The sequence below is a fragment of the Zophobas morio genome, unplaced genomic scaffold, assembly GCF_036711695.1.
Source record: "Zophobas morio isolate AGI-343-1 ecotype UQ-CSIRO unplaced genomic scaffold, CSIRO_AGI_Zmor_V1 ptg000010l, whole genome shotgun sequence".
NCBI lineage: Eukaryota > Metazoa > Arthropoda > Insecta > Coleoptera > Tenebrionidae > Zophobas > Zophobas morio.
Genome location: NW_026972115.1, coordinates 4,276,660 through 4,295,742, shown reverse-complemented (window position 1 = coordinate 4,295,742; position 19,083 = coordinate 4,276,660). Strand labels below are relative to the sequence as shown.

The window sequence follows — 19,083 nt, the reverse complement described above, 5'->3', positions numbered from 1 at the left end:
AATATAGTTGTCAAAAAAATCCCAGAAAATTTAGGGAAATAGATTTCGACGCACTGTTTACAAAAATATAGCGTGTTTATTGTTCTGGGGGCAGATTTTCTAATATTCGGTTTGAAAATCTTTCTTTTTAATCCAAAAATAAAAAAAATTGCAATACCCAAAGGGCGATTTTGTAAAAATTGTAATAGTTATCGCAGAAACGAGGACAAAACTAACTTCTGTATCTCGAAATCTATAAAAAAATGTTTTTGGGTAAATTTCGAAAATTGTCGAAAATTAGTCAAAATGTTCAGTTTGACAAATTTTGCTTTTGATAAAGTTGTTAAAAATTTCCCACAAAATTCAGAATTATGAAATTTGAGGTGGTTCCAAAAACATCGTGTTTATGGTCTCTGGGCAAGATTTTATAAATAATAAAGTTTGAAAATCAATTTCGGATAATTGAAATATTCCACCGGGCGATTCTGAAAAATTATACCGAAATTAACTTCTGTGAGTCGAAATCTATATGAAAATGTCTTTAGTGAAGTTGCAAAAATGGTCGAAAATTCACTGAAATTTTCAGTTCCAAAAATGTTCCTTCTGAAAAACTTGTCAGAAAATTCTCAAATTATTGAGCGAGGTAGGTTTTGACGTGCTGATTCCAAAAATATAGCGTACATGTGGTCGTCGGGCAAGACTTCAGAAATATTCAGCTTAAATATAATTTTTTAACCCATAAAATTGCAATATTCCAGTGAGCGATTCTGAACATTTTTCAAGAATAAAGAATTATCGAAAATTGGCCGAAATTTTCATTTTTTAAAAAAATGTTACTTTTGAAAGAGTTGTCAAAAAATTCCCAAAAATGCAAGAATACGGAAGTCGAAGAGGTGATTTCAAAAATATAGCGTGATTCGGTCTCAAGGCAAAACTTTTGAAAATGATCGAAAATTAACCGAGAAATCTCATAAGAATTTAACATTCTCACATATTTTTTCATTAAAAATGTTTGTGACTATTTTAGCAGGTTGGCAACATTTTACGATGGTACACCTGATTGTCAAATTGATATGAACACCTCTGAACCAGTTTTTTTCTGAACCCATTTCTCTTCCCACACGAAGCCCCAAAAGCTCAAGTTGATATCACTGCCGGTCGAAACAAGCGCACTTCCTGTCTTCGCTCGTCAGAGACATCTTCCGGTGCCGAATTAAAACGGTCGAGTGCACGTCGTGATTAGTTTAATTATCTTGGGGGATGGGGTGGCAAGTGAGACGAGACAAACGCACACATTTGGACCGACAAGACAGTTTACTTTTCGGTTTTATTATTAACAGGATTTTTGTGGTCGTCTGGTGACGAAATAATCGCTTGTCGAAATTCCGTCAATTTGTTTGTCTAGAGGCGGTAATTCCACTTTCCTCAGTTCTTGGGGTAACGTCGATAAATATTTGCTCGCGAGTGCGTTATTAAACAAGCGATATTGAAACAGACTTCGGTTTTTCTACTCATTCTTCGAACTTTGCTTTTTTTCCTTTAATCATCATCGAGGAAAAATGTATTTACAACACGTAGTGAAATTCCTGAAGCGTAATGTAGAGATAAATGAGGCATGCGGTGGATGGTTGTGTTTGTTTTTGTTTGATGTTTGCAGATTACAGAGTATGACTTGGTGAATCCTTTATCGGAGTTTTATTATTATTAAGTTTTTCGTGCTAAGAATGTGGAGATGGTGGGGGCGGAATGGGGCAACGTGGAGATTTAATTATGTTATTAATTTATTATAGGTACTGGTACATATCGAAGTTATATTTCTGATCGCTGGGTGACATCAGAATTTTAATCTTATCTGTGGAGTGTTTGTGGCGATATAGTGCGATGTTGCCAATAGTTGTTTGATGAGATGACATCTGAATTTTATTGACTCTGATCCATGTCAGTCTGACGCAAAAATTTGGTCTATGTATTAAAATATCTTAAAAGATTTTGTGTTGGCAATTCTGAATAATTGGCAGCAGTGCCAGTTTGTCGGTCGAAGGTTATTTCGACAGAACTTCAGAAATTATAATTTTTTTTTACGATTTTTCTTTTCGATAAAGTAAAAACCAGTAGTGTAAATAACACCCCCACAGCTTTTTTCACTTGAATTTTCCAATTTTTCAAATCTTCATTTTTTTTTTGTTTCGTCAGATTTAAAATTTTCCAACTTGTGGATGTTTCAATTTTTAGATTTTGCCACGTTTCGATTTGTAATTTTTCGTTCCGATTTAATAATAAAAAAAAATAACGAAAATAATTTTTTTACTTCTTCGGTTTTAATTCTTCTTTCTTCTTTCGGTTTTAATTTTTCCAGCTTTTCTTTTCTTCAATTTTTTGTATTTGCAATTTTCCGATTTAAAATGTCTCGAGTTTTCAAATTTTAAATTTTTCAATGTTCACATTTTATTACTTTTTGTTGTTTCAATTTCGATTTTTTTTATTTTTTCGTTTCTTCCATTTTTCGATTTGCAATTTTTCAATTTTTGGATATTCCGATTATTTATTAGATTCTACAATTTTTAGATTAGTTTCTGGAGTTTTCAATTTTTTATTCCCAATTTTTCTAGTTTTCATCTTAAACATTTTCTTATTTCAATTATTGGTTTTTATAACTTTTTGACTTATTTAGATTTGCAATTTCTCGTTTCGGTTTTTCATTTTCTATATTTTACAATTTTTCGTTTTTAAAAGTTCCGATTTCACAAGTTTTTTTTTTATTTTTCAAGTTTTCGATTTTCCAACTTTCGGATATTTCAATTCTTACATTTTACAATTTTTGGATTTGCATTTTCACAAGTTTTCAACTTTAATTTTTCATTTTTTTTCGATTTGCAATTTTTCGTTTTCGATTTTTATTTTCTTTATTTTTAAAATTTTTCGGTGTTTCAACGTTCTGATTTTATAATTTTTCTTTTCTGTTTTTGAATTTTTCAATTTTTCGTTTTTACAATTTTAGATTTTTTAATTTCTCGATTTTTCAATTTTTCCTTTCTCAAATTTCTGATTTGCAAATTTTTCTACTTTTCATTTTAAATATGTAATAATAATTTTAATTTTAATAATTTTTCAAATTTACGACTCTCCATTATTGGATTTTAAAACTTTTTGATTTTTTCGATTTTTTTCGATTTTTAATTTTTGGACATTTCAATTTTTCATTTATTCGACTTTTTTGGTATGGCATTATTCGTTTCGATTTTTTATTTTCTTTATTTTTTAAAATATTTCTGTTTATCAATTTTTGTTATTTATGATTTTATAAATTTTCTCTTTTTCAAAGTTAAATTTTCGAATTTTTCAATTTTTCTTTTTTCTTTTTAGTTTTTCAGTTTCTCGATTTTTCAATTTTTCGTTTCTTCAATTTTTAATTTGTAATTTTTGTAATAATTATTTTAAAATATTTCACTTTTTCAATTTTAACATTTTAGAATTTTTTTATTTTCATTTGTAATTTCTTGTTTCGGTTTAATAAAGAAAAAGAAGAAAATAAATAGTTTATTTTTTCAACTATTCGATTTTTCAGTTTCGATTTTATAATTTTTCTTTTAATTTTCATTTTTTGTTTTCTGTTTCTTCAATTTTTGGATCTGCGATTTTTCAATTTTCATTTCTTTGTTCTTTCAGTTTTTAGATTTTACAATTTTTCGGTTTATAATTTCTCGAGTTTTCAAATTTTCGATTTTTCAGTGTTCCGATTTTAGTAGTTTTTGTTTTTTAGATCTCTTCAATTTTTCGTTTCTTCAATTTTTCGAGATGCTATTCTTCAATTTTTCTTTTTTTTTGTTTCTTCAGTTTTTCGATTTGCAATTTAACGAGTTCTCAATTTTTAATTTTTCAATTTTTCATTTCTTCACTTTTTGGATTTTTCAATTTGTGAATTGCAACTTTTCAACTTAAATATATAATAATTTTTAAAGTATTTCACTTTTTCAATTTTACGATTTTAGAATTTTTTCATATTTCAATTTATTAGATTTAATAACTTTTAGATCGATTTTTTCCATTTTTAATTTTTCAATTTTTCGATTCTTCAGTTTTTCATTTCTTCAATTTCAGATTTGGAATTTTTCGCTCGGTTTTTTATTTTCTTTATTTTTACAATTTTTCGTTTCATAAGTTTTTTTTAATTTTTCAAGTTTTCGATTTTCCAACTTTTGGATATTTCTTAAATTTTGTAATTTTTGGATTTTCATTTTCACTAGTTTTCAATTTTTCGTTCTCGGTGTTTCTTGTTTTATTTTTTCAATTTTTCAGTTTTTTGATGTTCTGAATTTATAATTTTTCCTTTTCAGTTTTTGAATTTTTGAATTTTTGAATTTTTCGTTTTTTGAATTTTTTCGTATTTCAATTTATTGGATTTAGTACCTTTTCCATCGATTTTTTCCATTTTTAATTTTTCAATTTTTCGATTGTTCAGTTTTTCATTTCTTCAATTTCAGATTTGGAATTTTTCGCTTCGGTTTTGTATTTGCTTTATTTTTACAATTTTTCGTTTCATGTTTTTTTTTTAATTTTTCAAGTTTTCGATTTTCCAACATTTGAATATTTCAATTCTTAAATTTTGCAATTTTTGGATTTTCATTTTCACTAGTTTTCAATTTTTCAGTTTTTTGATGTTCTGATTTTATAATTTTTCCTTTTCAGTTTTTGAATTTTTGAAATTTTTCGTTTTTCGAATTTTTGATTTGCAAATTTTCCTAGTTTTCAATTTAAATATGTAATAATAATTCTAATTTTAATAATTTTTTATTTTTTCCATTTTTAATTTTTTGATATTTCATTTTTTTGTCTGAAATTATTCGTTTCAGTCTTTTATTTTCTTTTTTTTTTTTCATTTTTCGGTTTTTCGATGTTCTGATTTTATAAATTTTGACTTTTTCAAAGTTAAATTTTTCAATATATGGATTTTTCAATTTTTCGAGATGCAATTCTCCAATTTTTCATTTTTTTTTGTTTAGTTTTTCGATTTGCAATTTCACAAGTTTTCAATTTTTCATTTCTTCACCTTTTCAATTTTTCAATTTTCTTTTTTTAATTTTCGATTTCCAATTTTTCTACTTTCCATATTAAATAGGTGTGTAATAATAATTTTTAAAATATTTCACTTTTTCAATTTTACAATTTTAGAATTTTTAGAATTTAGAACTTCATTTATTTTTTTCATTTTTAATTTTTCAATTATCCTATTCTTCAGTTTTTCATTTTTTCCATTTTAGAATTGACATTTTTCGCTTCGGTTTTTTATTTTCTTTTTGTTACAATTTTTCGATTTTTCAGTGTTCCGATTTTAGTGTTTTTTTTGTGTTTTCGATTTCAAATTTTCACGATGCAATTCTTCAATTTTTTATTTTTTTGTTTCTTCAGTTTTTCGATTTGCAATTTCACGAGTTCTCAATTTTTAATTTTTCATTTCTTCACTTTCTGGATTTTTCAATTTGTGATTTGCAACTTTTCAACTTAAATATATAATAATAATTTTTAAAATATTTCACTTTTTCAATTTTACAATTTTAGAATTTTTTCATATTTCAATTTATTGGATTTAGTACCTTTTCCATCGATTTTTTCCATTTTTAATTTTTCAATTTTTTGATTCTTCAGTTTTTCATTTCTTCAATTTTAGATTTGAAATTTTTCTTCGGTTTTTTATTTTCTTTATTTTTACAATTTTTCGTTTTTAAAAGTTCCGATTTCGTAATTTTTTTTTAATTTTTCAAGTTTTCGATTTTCCAACTTTTGGATATTTCAATTCTTAAATTTCACAATTTCTTATCTCTTCAATTTTCGATTTGCAATTTTTCGTTTTCGGTGTTTCTTTTCTTTATTTTTTCAATTTTTCGGTTTTTTGATGTTCTGATTTTATAATTTTTCCCTTTCAGCTTTTCAGTTTTTGTATTTTTCGTTTCTTGAATTTTTGATTTGGAAATTTTCCTAATATTCAGTTAAAAATTTTATTAATTTTTAATTTTTTCGATTTTTAATTTTTTGATGTTTTTCATTTCTTCAATTTTTTGTTTGAAATTATTCGTTTCGTTTTCTTTATTTTAAAATTTTTTCGGTTTTTCGATGTTCTGATTTTATAAATTTTGACTTTTTCAATGTTAAATTTTTCAATATATGGATTTTTCAATTTTTCGAGATGCAATTCTTCAACTTTTTATTTTTTTTTGTTTCTTTAGTTTTTCGATTTGCAATTTCACAAGTTTTCAATTTTTCATTTCTTCACTTTTTCACTTTTTCAGGTTTCGGAGATTTCAATTTTCTTTTTTTAATTTTCGATTTCCAATTTTTCTACTTTTCATATTAAATAGGTGTGTAATAATAATTTTTAAAATATTTCACTTTTACAATTTTAGAATTTTTAGAATTTAGAACTTTTTCATTTATTTTTTCCATTTTTAATTTTTCAATTATCCTATTCTTCAGTGTTTCATTTTTTCAATTTTAGAATTGAAATTTTTCGCTTCGGTTTTTTATTTTCTTTTTGTTATAATTTTTCAGTGTTCCGATTTTAGTGGTTTTTGTGATTTCGATGTGTTCAATTTTTTCGTTTTTTTCAATTTTTCGTGATGCAGTTCTTCAATTTTTAATTTTTCAATTTTTCATTTCTTCACTTTTTGGATTTTTCAATTTTTGATTTGGAACTTTTCATCTCAAAATATGTGAAAACAATTTTTACAATATTTCACTTTCTCAGTTTTACGATTTTACAATTTTTTCATATTTCAATTTATTGGATTTAGTACCTTTTCCATCAATTTTTTCCATTTTTAATTTTTCAATTTTTCGATTGTTTAGTCTTCAATTCCAGATTTGGAATTTTTCGCTTCGGTTTTTTATTTTCTTTATTTTTACAACTTTTCATTTTTAAAAGTTCCGATTTCATAAGTTTTTTTTTAATTTTTCAAGTTTTCCATTTTCCAACTTTTGGATATTTCAATTCTGAAATTTTACAATTTTTGGATTTTCATTTTCACGAGTTTTCAATGTTTCATCTTCGGTGTTTCTTTTTTTTTAATTTTTCGGTTTTTTGATGGTCTCATTTTATAAATTTTTGACTTTCAAAGTTAAATTTTTCAATACATATATGGATTTTTCAATTTTTCGATTTTGCAGTTTTTCCAATTTCTTAGTTTCTCGATTTTTAATTTACTTAATATTTCACTTCTTCAATATTTCAACTTTTCGAATCCAAAAAATGGTAAAATTGCAAAATTGTAAACTTGAAAAATCAAAAATGAAAAAACAAAAAAGTATAAAATGAAAACTTTTAAAAATTGAAGGAGGGAGAAATTGAAAAATCGAAAACTGAGAAAGTTTAAAATCGAAAAACTGCAAAATCGAAAGAACGAAATATGTTGTAAACTCGAAATATTGAAAATTAAAGAAATCGGAAAATTTGAAAAATTGAATAGACAAAAAAATCAAAGAAACACTGAAAAATAAAGCAAATGAAAAAACGAAAAATTGTGATATAAAATCGAAAAAATGAAAGTAAAAAAATTGAGAAACTGAAAAATCGAAAAATGGAAAAAATGGAGAAATTGGAAAAATTGAAAAAATAAAGAAAACGAAAAACTGATATCAAAAGATTTATTCGGCAAAATTTTGGAATGACGTCATCAATTTTTTGGAAGGTCATAAACGTATAAATTTTAAACAACGATTTACCATGATTACAATAACGTTTGCACGATTTTTTCCGAAAATGTGGGTGACGGATTATTTTATTTTATAAAACTGAAATAATATTAACGAATGTAAATTTTGGAGATGACGTCATCTTCTTGTTGGTGGATATGTTTATACAAATACAGACGGCAGACAGACAGACAGACAGATGGAAACGGGAGACCTCCTTTTTCGTAGTCTAAGGGTCATGAAACGTCAATAAAATATAAAAGTAGCCAGTCGTTCTACAATTCTTACTCAGCTTACGCTCGGGAAGTAAAAATCGAAATAATAAACGAAAGTCTACACCGCATCGTCCATTCATCAGAAGTCAAACCCAATAGCTATTTTTACATCGCCTCGACTCGAGCCAGAAAAATTCGGAGGATTTTTTCCAGGAAGCGCACAAGTGTTTGGATTATAAACCACGATTGATTGAAGTACAGACGGAACACAACGAAAACCCAGCCCCAGAACAGCCCCTCACTCACCTTCGTGGACACTTGCTGCTTGAAAGTGACCCTCCTCTTCTGGCCCTTGGCGGGCACGCTCACCTCGTAGAAGTCCTCGTTCTCCACATCGTAGTCGAAGGAACTGTCGATGTAGTCCATGTCCATCTGCAACAACATCTAACTGTAACGCGATCTGCAGCAACAGGTGGCACGCAGGCCTCGGTCCCGTTCCCACACCCCTGTTCCAAGGTGAGCCCGCAACCCCCGGCGGACGCCCGCTTGCTACCCGAGACACGCACGCCGAGACCGCTGCCTCATCGCCATTCAAATGTATGCACTCGGTCGGATGCACGGGGACTCGGGGGGAGAGACGGCGTTTGTTTATGGACCGCTCGGGTACCGGGAACTTCGTGATAAATCGCGTTCTAAATAGAATCGAAATGCATCAAAGTCGACCTGTTTATTGCGAGGAGTATTGAGTAATTTTAAAATTATGCGAGGTTTTGTGCCAAAAGCAGGTGTAAATAAACAGGAGAGGATGGGGCCAAGTGGGGGCGGCGGCGTTACGTAACGTGATTTATTGGGTTTGCTGGATGGTAATGTCGAGGAATGGGCACTTGGGCTGGTGACAAGGTCAAGGTCAAGGTTTTCTGGTGTCAAATGTGGGTTTGCTGATTTTCAAAATTAAATTACTTCGGTTTATTTTGATTTGCTTTTTCGGAAAATTTGTAAATGATTGTCGAGATCAAAGCGGGCGTGGTTGAACGCCGGCCAAAGATTGTGTATTTATTCCGTCCAAAAAACTGGTGACGTCATCTCAACATTTTGTAAAGTAAATAAATCTCTTTTTTGCTTGAAGCTTTCAATTATGTAAGTTTGTGGAAATAAATTTAAGATTGTTAGATCAGAATTTCGAGATAACGTATCAGAATTTTGACTTAATTAGCACAAAGTTCTGATTCAATTAGTTTAATGTTATCTGTTCACATTTTAAGATTGTCTACAGGTGATTAATATTGGTGACCCAATAAATACTTCCTGTTGGTTTAAACGAATTTTTGTGTAAATTGACGCATTGGTAGATCTTTAATAAAATAACAAGTAGGACTAAAATAAACTGTGAACCAAAATTTGATCCAGAGTTATTTTTATTATTATTTGAAGTACAGTCCGACAAGTTTTGTTTTTCTGAAAAATTATAAAATTTGATTTTGCGAAATTTTATAATTTTTAAGAGGTTATCCTCTATAGAGTAAAAAAAATATAGAAGGTACTAGTCACAATGTAACAGGAAAAGAGATTTCACTTTAAAAAAGACAGTTGGGAGCCCCGAGAAGTTTCAGTATTCTTAAAAAAAAAGACAGTTGGGGCCCGCGGGAAATTCAAAAATGGACAGTTGGGACCCTCGAGAAGGTTTCACATTCTTAAATAAATACAGTCGGGACTCCCTAGAAGGTTTCACAGTTTTAAAAAGACAGTTGGTACCCCCGAGAAGGTTTTACAGTTTTAAAAATCACAGTTGACACCCCCGAGAAGGTTTTACAGTTTTAAAAAAGACAGTCGGGACTCCCGAGAAGGTTTCGCATTCTTAAAAGAGACAGTTGGGACCAACGACAAGGTTTTACAGTTTTAAAACAGACAGTTGGACCACCGAGGTTTCACATTCTTAAAAAAGACAGTTGGGACCCCCGAGAAGGTTTTACAGTTTTAAAAGACAGTTGGGACCACCGAGAAGGTTTCACATTCTTAAAAAAGACAGTTGGGACCCCCGAGAAGGTTTTGCATTTTTAAAAAAGACAGTCGGGACCCCCAAGAAGGTTTTACAGTTTTAAAATTTACAGTTGGGACCACCGACAAGGTTTTACAGTTTTAAAAAGACAGTTGGGACCCCCGAGAAGGTTTTGCATTTTTTAAAAAGACAGTCGAGACCCCCGAAGTTTCACAGTTTTAAAAAAGACAGTCGGGACCCCCGAGAAGGTTTTACAGTTTTAAAAGAGACAGTTGGGACCCCCGACAAGGTTTTACAGTTTTAAAACAGACAGTTGGACCACCGAGAAGGTTTCACATTCTTAAAAAAGACAGTTGGGACCCCCGAGAAGGTTTTACAGTTTTAAAAATGACAGTCGGGACCCCCGAGAAGGTTTCACATTCTTAAAACAGACAGTTGGGACCCCCGAGAAGGTTTTACAGTTTTAAAAATGACACTTGGGACCCCCGAGAAGGTTTTACAGTTTTAAAAGACAGTCGGGACCCCCGAGAAGGTTTCACATTCTTAAAAGAGACAGTTGGGACCCCCGACAAGGTTTTACAGTTTTAAAAGACAGTTGGGACCACCGAGAAGTTTCACATTCTTAAAAAAGACAGTTGGGACCCCCGAGAAGGTTTTGCATTTTTAAAAAAGACAGTCGGGACCCCCGAGGTTTCACAGTTTTAAAAAAGACAATCGGGACCCCCGAGAAGGTTTTACAGTTTTAAAATTTACAGTTGGGACCACCGAGAAGGTTTTACAGTTTTAAAAAAGACAGTCGGGACCCCCGAGAAGGTTTCACATTCTTAAAAAAAAAACAGTTGGGACCCCCGAGAATGTTTTACAGTTTTAAAAAACAGTTGGGACCCCCAAGAAGGTTTTACAGTTTTAAAAGATAGTTGGGACCCCCGAGAAGGTTTTGTATAAAAAAAAACAGTCGGAACCCCCGAGGTTTCACATTCTCAAAAAAAAACAATTGAGACCCCTGAAAAGGTTTTACAGTTTTAAAAGAGACAGTTGGGACCCCGGAGAAGGTTTTACGGTTTTAAAAGAGGCAGTTAGGACCCTCGAGAACATTTTACATTTTTAAAAAATTGGTCGAAAGCTGTTTCAACAGAACTTCCCTCGCAACTAAAGTCCACTGAAATATACTCAGCATTTTTGAGTTGAGTTTTCACTTTACAGAATTTTGTGATGACGTCAAGATTTTTGCAAGGACACGTATATCAGTTTGGATTGGTGCAGTGTAATAATAAAAATAAACTAAAAATAAATTGTATTTCCAAAATTTTCTGGAAAAGTGGGGTGGGCTGTTCCTGCTTTAATCAATGAAATAAATTGACTAATTCATTAATTTTTTTTGGGCCACCTGTATAAGCAAATCTAAAAAATATTAATCATTATCTGTCAAATATAAATCACAAGTAATAAAAACCTCATCATATTTTGCAGATTCCTTTAAATTTCACAAATTTTTACAAGATTAATAAGAGCAAAATCAGTTTTATCTTAACAAATACTAGGCTCGCCCACCCACCCCCTACTTTCCCAGAGGATATGTCACTTGCCAAAATCACTCTTATCTTACCAAGTACTAGCCCCGCCCACCCGCCCCCTTTCTTCTCAGAGGATATGTCATTTGTCAAAATCAGTCTAATCTTATCAAGTACGAGCCCCGCCCACCTACCCCCTACTTTCCCAAAGGATGTCATTTGCCAAAATCACTCTTATCTGACCAAGTACTAGCCCCGCCCACCCGCCCCTTTCTTCTCAGAGGATATGTCATTTGCCAAAATCAGTCTTATCTTATCAAATATTAGGCCCGCCCACCCACCCCCTACTTTTCCAGAGGATGTCATTTGCCAAAATCCCTCTTATCTTATCAAGTACTAGCCCCGCCCACCCGCCTCTTTTTTCTCAGAGGATATGTCATTTGTCAAAATCAATCTTATCTTACCAAATATAAGGCCCGCCCACCCACCCCCTACTTTCCCAGAAGATGTCATTTGCCAAAATAAGACTTATGTTAGCAAGTACTAGCCCCGCCCATTCGCCCTTTATTTTCTCAGAGGGTACTACTTGCTAGTATTTGCTAAGGTAAGTCTTATTTTGACAAATGACATCCTCTGAGAAAATAGGGGGCGGGTGGGTGGGGCTAGTACTTGATAAGATATGAGTGATGTTGGCAGACGCCACACCTTCCGAGAAAATAGAGGGTGGGTGGGTGGGGCTAGCACTTGCTCAGATAAGACTGATTTTGGCAAATGACATACATAAACTCTGAGAAAATGGGGGCGGGTGGGTGGGGCTAGTACTTGCCCAGATAAGACTGATTTTGGCAGACGCCACACCTTCCGAGAAAATAGAGGGTGGGTGGGTGGGGCTAGCACTTGCTCAGATAAGACTGATTTTGGCAAATGACATACATAAACTCTGAGAAAATGGGGGCGGGTGGGTGGGGCTAGTACTTGCCCAGATAAGACTGATTTTGGCAGACGCCACACCTTCCGAGAAAATAGAGGGTGGGTGGGTGGGGCTAGCACTTGCCCAGATAAGACTGATTTTGGCAAATGACATAAACTCTGAGAAAATGAGGGCGGGTGGGTGGGGCTAGCACTTGCCCAGATAAGACTGATTTTGGCAAATGACAAACTGTGAGAAAATAGGGGGCGGGTGGGTGGGGCTAGTACTTGGTAAGATAAGAGTGATTTTGGCAAATGACATAAACTCTGAGAAAATAAAGTGCGGGTGGGTGGAGCTAGACTAGCACTGATTTTGCCCCTATTAAACTTGTAAAAATTTGTTTAATTTAAAAGGTGTTAAATTGCATATTTCCATAGTAACAAGTTAGATTGCTAAATCTGATTGGATATTTATTTTTTAACAACTCAATCATTAATTTTTCGCAAACACCCTGTATAAGCGAATTCAAAAAATATTAATTATATATTAAAAATAAATCACAAGTATAGAGTCATCATATTTTGCACCTTTAAGGTATATCCAGCAATATTTTGAGGTGATGTCATCAATTTTTTAGGGGGGATGAGCAAATACATTTTCATGAAAAATGTATCGTGCTTACGATAACTTTAAAACATCTGCAAGATTTCAAAGGATTCGGTTTTGCAGTTCCTGCTTAAATCAATAAAAAAAATTCACGCATTCATTAATTTTTTTGAGTCACCCTGTATATGCAAATTTGATTTGACTGAGTAGTCTCTCTCAAAATCACTTGCCAAAATCAGTCTTCTCAGCTGCTAGCTCCGCCCACCCACCCTCTCTTTTCTTAGAGGGTATGTCGTTTACCAAAGTCAGTCATATTTTAGCAGCTACTTTTGAAAATATTGAATTTCAAAATTGGAGAATAAACTTCGTAATTCTAATATTTTATTAATAACTAATTGTCTGTTAGATAATGCAGTTCATAAAACAAATCAGAATTACGAATTAATTCTTCAAGTTTGACGTTCAATATTTTCAAAAACTTGGAGCGGAGATTTTCTTAACTATTTTTTCGACTTTTTCGAAGCCTTCGTAAGAACACACCATCGAGCATGTACATCTTTTTATTATCACCCTGTATAAGATAAATACTTAAATTTGGACACTGAACTTCCGTATTTTAGTAGAGTAGAAATATTATGAGACACATTAGGCTTTGGCCAATGTAATAAATGGTAAAAGCAAATTTTCTGGTACATTTTTTTACATTTTGAAGTTCTGGAAAAAACTGATCTTCAATAAAGCACAGAAATGACTATCAACACTCATTTAAACCAAAAATCACAAAATAGAATGACGATTTATTGGTGTGTTCTTCTCATAATATTTTTACTCTAAACACAAATCTATTCAAAAATTGTTTTCCTGAAATTTTTTGGAATTTGCGGTCGCTTACGCTCCGGAAATAAAAATAGCACACCAAATAAAACACTTGCAAAATTAAAATAATTAAATGAGTCAGAATTTACTCAGCGATTAACACTACAAACCAGTGTCAACAATGATTTTTCACCAGATACCGGGTTAGCATTGAACTTTCCAACTTTTTACAACCCGCACAAATAAAAGTTAAAAATATGAATGGACTGCTAAACCAAGCAGTAAAAACAATGTCAACGTAATAGTTAAAATAAAAACTGTGCTCGTTATGTCCCATTTTCCGGGACAGACAATACACGGTCGATATGGTGGCTGTTGAGCCAGATGTGTATTGTAAACTGTAATAAGATCACATACCCGGGTTGCTTGTTCCACAACCCTAGATCTAAAAATACGAAAACTAATTATTACTTCAGTATTTCGACTGGGAGCGCAATCTGATAAACCCGATTATCTGAAGCCCTCAATTGAGTTTAGAAGTGTTTACTGAAACAATGCGAATTCTGATTGTTCGTGAGTGATAAGTCTGTCACAGTGACGCCGGAATTTCACCCAAAATCTCTATATTTTACAAGTCGTAGCTACGCTAGACGGAAATGAGCTTAAAACCTATCTTTTCCGGAAACGAACACTTCACGTCGTTGTACTCGATCGCAACACAAAAAAGTCCGCTTTTCTCCAACGTTTTCCCCAGTTCTTAATCTAATAACTAAATTATCTACTGGCAATAAATGAAATGTTCCAAATAACTGGGATTTTCTTCGCTCGACATAATTCTCATTTCTTCCTCAATTTATTTTCGAAATAGTGGAGGCAGCTGCTAGTTTAGAGCGCAACTCTAGTCGAGCTGTCACTGAAAAACGACTTCACTTTTTCCTAACTATGTATAAAAATCGAAAAAAGACTCGGGCGGATGATTAATGGTGGATTTTGGCTCGATCGACTTCAGCAGGTGAATCCTAACTGCGCCGATTAAATGTCTTCGCCCCAAAACAAACTGCGCCGACATTGGTAACGATTTATGTGCTTTAAAATGGAATTTTAAAAAATCGTGAAACGTTGCTTAACAAAAAATAGAAAAAATGGTTGGTGCTGTCAAATTGTGACGTCAGTACATTGTTTACCAGAACCAGGAATTCCAAAGTTACACAGAGTTAATTTAAATAAATGAAAATGAAAAGTACGCTGGATTTTAACAAATATTTCTAAATGGTGCTTGAAAGGTCGAAAACTTACTTCATTTAAAAGAATACGAAATTTGGATTCGGGCACACAAATTCCCGATTTCCAGATGGTATCATCTCCCTCTAAAAGAATTTCCTGGGACACCTTTGTTTTGATTTTTGAAGTAGTTTGAAAGAATCTCAGGGGTCCCTTTTGTTTGGTTTTTGAATTAGTTCTAAAGAATATTTTTGGATTCCTTGTATTGTTTTTGCAGTAATTTAAAATAATCTCGAGAACCTCTTGTGTTTTGTTTTTGAAGAAGTTTGAAAGTATCTCGGGAACACCTTTTGTTTTGCATTTGAAGTAATTTTAAAGAATCTCGGGAACCCTTTTGCTTTGTTTTTGAAGTAGTTTAAGAATCTCGGGGACCCCTTTTGTTTTGTTTTTGAAATAGTTTTAAAGAATCTCAGGGACCCTTTTTGTTTTGATTTTTGAAGTAGTTTGAAAGAATCTTGAGGACCACTTTTGTTTTTGAAGAAACTGAAAGAATCCCTGGAACCTTTTTCGTTTTGTTTTTGAAGTACTTTGAAACTACCTCGGGGGGCCCTTTTTGTTTTTGAAGTAGGTTTAAAGAATCTCGGGGACCCCTTTTGTTTTGTTTTTGAGGCAGTTTTAAAGAATCTTTTTGGATCCCATGTCTTGTTTTTGCAGTAATTTAAAAGAATCTCGAGGACCCCTTTTCTTTTGTTTTTGAAGTAATTGTAAAGAATCTCGGGAACCCTTTTTGCTTTGTTTTTGAAGTAGTTTAAGAATCTCGGGGACCCCTTTTGTTTTGTTTTTGAAATAGTTTTAAAGAATCTCAGGGACCGTTTTTGTTTTGATTTTTGAAGTAGTTTGAAAGCATCTCGAGGACCACTTTTGTTTTTGAAGAAATTGAAACAATCTCTTGAACCTCTTTCGTTTTGTTTTTGAAGTACTTTGAAAGTACCTCGGGGGGGGGCTTTTTGTTTTTGAAGTAGTTTTAAAGAACCTCGGGGACCCTTTTGTTTTGTTTATGAGGCAGATTAAAGAATCTTTTTGGATACCATGTCTTGTTTTTGCAGTAATTTAAAAGAATCTCGAGGGCCCCTTTTCTTTTGTTTTTGAAGTAATTTTAAAGAATCTCGGGAACCCTTTTTGCTTTGTTTTTGAAGTAGTTTAAAAATTTCGGGGACCCCTTTTGTTTTGTTTTTGAAATAGTTTTAAAGAATCTCAGGGTCCCTTTTTGTTTTGATTTTTGAAGTAGTTTGAAAGAATCTCGGGGACCCCTTTTGTTTCGTTTTTGAGGCAGTTTTAAAGAATCTTTTTGGATCCCATGTCTTGTTTTTGCAGTAATTTAAAATAATCTCGAGGACCCCTTTTCTTTTGTTTTTGAAGTAATTTTAAAGATTCTCGGGAACCCTTTTTGCTTTGTTTTTGAAGTAGTTTAATAATCTCGGGGACCCCTTTTGTTTTGTTTTTGAAATAGTTTTAAAGAATCTCAGGGATCCTTTTTGTTTTGATTTTTGAAGTAGTTTGAAAGAATCTCGAGGCCCACCTTTGTTTTTGAAGACATTGAAAGAATCTCTGGGACCCCGGGGGCCCTTTTTTGTTTTTGAAGTAATTTTAGAGAATCTCGAGGACCCTTTTTGTATTGATTTTTGAAGTAGTTTGAAAGAATCTCGAGGCCACTTTTGTTTTTGAAGAAATTGAAAGAATCTCTGGGACCCCGGGGGCCCTTTTTTGTTTTTGAAGTAATTTTAGAGAATCTCGAGGACCCTTTTTGTATTGATTTTTGAAGTAGTTTGAAAGAATCTCGAGGACCCCTTTTTGTTTTTGAAGTAACTTGAAAGAATCTCGGGAACCTTTTTTGTTTCGTTTTTGAGGCAGTTTTAAAGAATCTTTTTGGATCCCTTGTCTTGTTTTTGCAGTACTTTGAAAGAACCTCGGGGGCCCCTTTTTGTTTTTGAAGTAGTTTTAAAAAATCTCGGCAACCCATTTGCTTTGATATTTAAAGTAGTTTGAAAGAATCTCGGGGAGCCCTTTTGTTTCGTTTTTGAGGCAGTTTTAAAGAATCTTTTTGGATCCTATGTCTTGTTTTTGCAGTAATTTAAAAGAATCTCGAGGACCCCTTTTCTTTTGTTTTTGAAGTAATTTTAAAGAATCTCGGGAACCCCCTTTGTTTTGTTTTTGAGGTGGTTTTAAGGAATCTTTTTGGATCCCTTGTCTTGTTTTTGTAGTAATTTAAAAGAATTTCGAGGACCCCTTTTGTTTTGTTTTTGAAGTAGTTTCGAAGAATCTCGGAAACCCTTTGTTTTATTTTTGAAGTAGTTTTAAAGAATCTCGGGGGCCCCTTTTGTTTATTTTTGCAGTTTTAAAGAATCTTGGGCATCCCTTATCTTATTTTTGAAGTACTTTGAAAGAACCTCCGGGACTTCTTGTGTCTGGCTTTTTGAAGTAATTTAAAAGAATCTCGGGAACCCTTTTTGTTTTATTTTTGAAATAGTGTTAAAGAATCTCGGGGCCCCTTTGTTTTGTTTTTGAAGTAGTTTTAAAGAATCTGGGGTCAATTTTGTTTTGATTTTTGAAGTAGTTTGAAAGAATCTCGAGGACCCCTTTTGTTTTTGAAGAAATTGAAAGTATTTCGGGGGCTCCTTTGTTTTTGAAGTAGTTTTAAAGAATCTCGGGGATCCCTTTTGTTTTGTTTTGAAGAAGTTTTAAAGAATCTTAGGGATCCCTTATACTGTTTTTGAAGTAATTTGAAAGAATCTCAGGAACCTCTCATATTTTGTTTTTGGAATAGTTTTAAAGAATCTCGGGGACCTCTTTTGTTATGTTTTAGAAGTAATTTGAAAGAATCTCAGGAATCACTTGTGTTTGGTTTTTGAAGTAGTTTTAAAGAATCTTTTTGGATCCCTTGTCTTGTTTTTGAAGTAATTTAAAAGAATCTCGAGGACCCCTTGTGTTTTGTTTTTGAAGTAGTTTGAAAGAATCTAGTGCTGTCAGCACCTAAACATCACGTATGGACAATATTCTGACAAAAGTTGTTTAAATTATATTTGGGTATACAATGTGACACAGACTTCAACGAGCCATTACTATATTAATTTAAGGTGAAGTATTACGCCTCAATCAAAAATTACTTGCTACTGAGAGTGCGTAAATTAATAGCAAAAATGTGCGCAGTTAAGGCTATTGCTACGCTTATCTGTAATATAGTGGCTTGTGCAAAATAAAGAACAATTTTTTCGTATCTAGAAATTTTGAAGACCACTGATTTTGACAGAGTCGCCATTTCAGTGTGGCAACATTTTCTGTCACGTTGCCAACTCCATGCGGAATTAATTACTATTAATTTGTCACGCAAAACGAAAAAGAGATGGGATTCCACGCCACCAAACCGCCTTTGAATGTCACGGCTGTGATAAGTGATCCACTTGGAACCTAGCACTAGAATTTCTTCACGTTGGCAGCACCCTGCACAAAAACACGCACTCACTTCAAAAAATCGGTGACGTCGCTGAAGTGTCAAATTTTACAAATCATCTCAGAAGTCATTAACAGACAATTTTCGAAAATATTAACATCGACTCGGGGATTAATAGAAGTGTTACTGTCATCACTTTTTGGAGAGGATGACTATAGCAAGTAAGTTGTCACAAATTGATCTCTATTTATAAAGTAGCCCAAAAGCTATAAGGTTATATGACCATCATAAAAGTAGTTGACCGCAAATAAATTCCCCCTTTGTGTGGTTCGCACTAAGCTTACCGGTTGGCAATAAATCGTCTTCTAAACATTTCTTGCTCACATTTAACAGGGCCGGCTTTCAAAGCGAGTGGTTATTTTGGAACCCTCAGCGGCTGCAGGTAGTAAAGAAATAATGGAGTGGTGGTGGAGTGGTGGATTTACATATTTAGTGAAAGCCGTCCCTGAACGAAACCTCAACAGCTGGTCGAGCTGCAGTGGACACATTATTTACCACCCTAAAACCTTTTCTATTGAAACAACTTAACTTCGACACAATGGGATAATTTTATGAAGGCCATATAACCCTATTGCTTTTGGTCTACTATATTTCTTCTTGTATTAGCTGTCAATCAGATTCAAAAATCAAAAATAACT

The 19,083-nt window shown here is 32.5% G+C and overlaps 1 protein-coding gene across 1 annotated transcript in view; it reads right to left on the bottom strand.

Moving 5' to 3' along the window:
- Positions 1 to 19,083, bottom strand: part of LOC135126198 (ETS-like protein pointed) — a 239,400-nt gene that overhangs the window by 219,070 nt on the left and 1,247 nt on the right. Inside the window, exon 2 of the mRNA XM_064052063.1 lies at positions 8,184 to 8,309. Within this exon, the coding sequence (XP_063908133.1) occupies positions 8,184 to 8,309 (126 nt within the window). The remainder of the gene's footprint in view (positions 1 to 8,183; positions 8,310 to 19,083) is intronic.